At 53.8% G+C, this 2656-nt stretch overlaps 1 protein-coding gene across 1 annotated transcript; it reads right to left on the bottom strand.

Annotated features, from left to right (window-relative positions):
• Positions 1-250: 250 nt before the first annotated feature.
• J7T55_008755 (uncharacterized protein) lies at positions 251-2364 on the bottom strand (the record flags this gene model as incomplete). The annotated part of the gene is made up of 4 exons (XM_053139107.1): positions 251-853; positions 951-1495; positions 1549-1608; positions 1662-2364. The coding sequence occupies 4 exons, from the start codon at positions 2362-2364 to the stop codon at positions 251-253; spliced, it is 1911 nt and encodes a 636-aa protein (XP_052998029.1).
• Between the last annotated feature and the right edge of the window lie 292 nt (positions 2365-2656).

The following is a 2656-nucleotide window of genomic DNA, read 5'->3' as shown; positions in this document are numbered from 1 at the left end:
AATCCAAGCCTGCTCACCTTGCTCACTCCAGCTCCTTTCCGTCTTCCAGTTGGAGATTATGTGATGATAGTGAAGTTTAGAACCTCAATAGGGCGTTAATGAGACTTGCAGTCTTGAGTGAAAGCCTTGACCCAGAATTTCGAAATTCCTGGGAATGCTGCTGGAAACAAATCCTTCGAACAAGGGAACAGCGCCTTGAAATTCGGGTAGAGACAGGTGTCCCCTTTCGGGAATGTTACCATGGCCCATACTATTGAAACGCAGGCGGGTATCCCATAAGCATAGGCTGCTGCTGTGGCGGCATTGACATCGGAATTGGACCCATGCCTATGCCCATCGGGCCCCTCGGTGCGGGAGCATTGTGGTTCTTGTTGAACAACCCAATAAGTCGCCGACCAACCGACGGCTCGAGTTCTGTGCCGTCCCTGGCGATTTTGACCTCTCTGTTAGAGTTCCAGGGGTTGCGCAAGCCTCTGCAGCGGTAAAATGGTAGCCTTGTCGTGCATAGCCACTCTAGCTTGAACGGTTTGCCCCAAGTCTTGCTTTCAGGTCCGAGGTCACCACTCATGCTCAAGTCCGTCTCTAGCTCTGTGCTTGTTGAAATGGCTGATGCGGCCTCATCTGATTCCACTCCTTCAGCAGAGTCCTCGCGAAGGACTTCCCAGAATATCGTGCCTCGCGCCGAGTCATCGATTATGCGTCCTTTGGGTGTGGAATCGGTGGGTTCGGTTGGGATCTCCTTTGGCAGATCTACGTCGCTGACAGACTGAACCTTTGGGGCAAATTCTATCGCCGCAGCCGGGTCTTCGTTGATAGTGGAAACCATACGAGCATACCCATAGTATTCACCGGACTTGTTGGCGGAGAAAACAAGGTAAACGTTCTCGACTGTCTGTTGCTTATTTACTTGAATTAACACTTGTCCCCGCGCGCCATGTCTGGTAACGTACCTTGAAAGCCTTGTTCAGATTCTCCTCATTGTGGGCTTGGGTGGCCCAAATCCCAGTCCGTACACTCAATTCGAGGTCCTCAACCGTCAAACTCTTTAGGACAAAGAATTTGTCTTTCTGTACGGAAACATCGGCGGATGGAGGAGAGATCTTAGCCTCCGAGGCGCTTGAAACCGATGGCGTTCCATTTTCAGAGCTGCTTGGTTCAACTTCTGCCGAGGTGGCCGGCATATGCTCTTTGGGCTCTGGCACGGTAGCGTGATGTGGTGTCGCAGCTGATGGGCCGGTGGGTGCTGTAATGCCGGAGACGCCTTCGACAGTGTTTTTCCTCAGTCGGCTCACGAGTCTCACAGATTGAAACTTGGATTCGTGGAGTTTCTGTTGGGCTGCCAAGCAGCTGGCCTCGTCTTTGTAGTTCGCAAACGCGCAATTAGACTTCGAAATCAAGAACAAGGATTCGAGACCTTCTGCTTCCTTGCAGACATGATGGACAAGGCTCATCAAATCTGTCTGAGACGGCAGGTTCCCAATCCAAATGGCATGGCCTTTGCAAGATTTAGCGCGAGCATTGGGATTGTGTGCATGGGCTCGTACGTACCGCTTTGTCGAGGCTTTCTGGGCGGCCCGCGGACCACATTCGACTGGCTGTCGCTCGATACTGCGCCCTGTCAGCTTCAGGCTGGCTCTAAGCACCGTTGATCCTCAACTTACGATTATTCGGCTCCTGAGTGGTAGGGAAAGCACCACTGTTCCTGCCATCCCCGACTTGTGTAGGGCCAGCCCGCATTTCAGGCTGGGAGCCTGGGATAGGCATATAAGAGCTCACCATGCCCTGATTGTGAGGTGGTTGCCCATGGGAGTGGAAAGGGGCCATCTGCGGGTAGTAGTAACCCATGGCAGAGTGGGACTGCTGGTTGGCCATGAGCTGATTGCCATAATAAGGGATGTTGGTTCTCGGCGACATGTTTGACTGGGGCTGGGAGGGCGAAATAGGGGAACCGTAGTACTGCGACATCTGCGCCTGCTGCTGCATGTAGTACGCTTGGTTCGGCACCTGGCCCATGGCTGCTTGACCGCCGTACTGGTGCATGGGCTGTGCTTGGCCGAGCATGCTTGGTGAAGCTCCGGACGGATTGTAACGCATTTGCGAAGGATTGATCGGACCTTGCCTGTAAGGTTGCTGCGGTAGAGCATTCGCCAGCGATGCCATGTTGTACGGGCCCGGTCGGGCGGGTGCTTGCGGTTGCGCCATCTCGGAGAACGAGGTGAAAGCTGCCTGGGGCTGACCGTACAGCTGACCTGTATAGGCCTGCTGTGGATCGAGACTTTGACTGCCCTGCTTGGGAGTCTGTTGAGTCTCTGTCGGACCTGATTGAAGGAACGCACTTGTTGGGAGATCAGTCGCGGAGCTCATTGAGCTGTCTCCCATTGAAGCTCCTGCCGGATGTCCTAGGCTCTTTTCGATGGTCAGCACAGACCCACCAAAAGGCAACAGATGCCACACAACGGGTCGATCTTCAATGCTGTAGCAATATACCTGCATATGTATCAAAACGAACGAAACCCCGCAAGTGGAAGCAGAAGATTTGGGTGTAAGGGGGCAGGGCAGTCGGGAGATTTCCCGTGAGAGGTCGAGCCGGAACGTCGCGTGGACGTCGTTAGGAAGGACAACAACGAAATGCTCGGAGCTAACCAGTCTTTAGGCA

The sequence above is a fragment of the Diaporthe amygdali genome, assembly GCF_026229845.1.
Source record: "Diaporthe amygdali strain CAA958 chromosome Unknown NODE_4_length_2575358_cov_65_588622, whole genome shotgun sequence".
Classification (NCBI taxonomy): Eukaryota; Fungi; Ascomycota; class Sordariomycetes; order Diaporthales; family Diaporthaceae; genus Diaporthe; species Diaporthe amygdali.
This window is presented reverse-complemented; position numbering and strand designations above follow the sequence as displayed.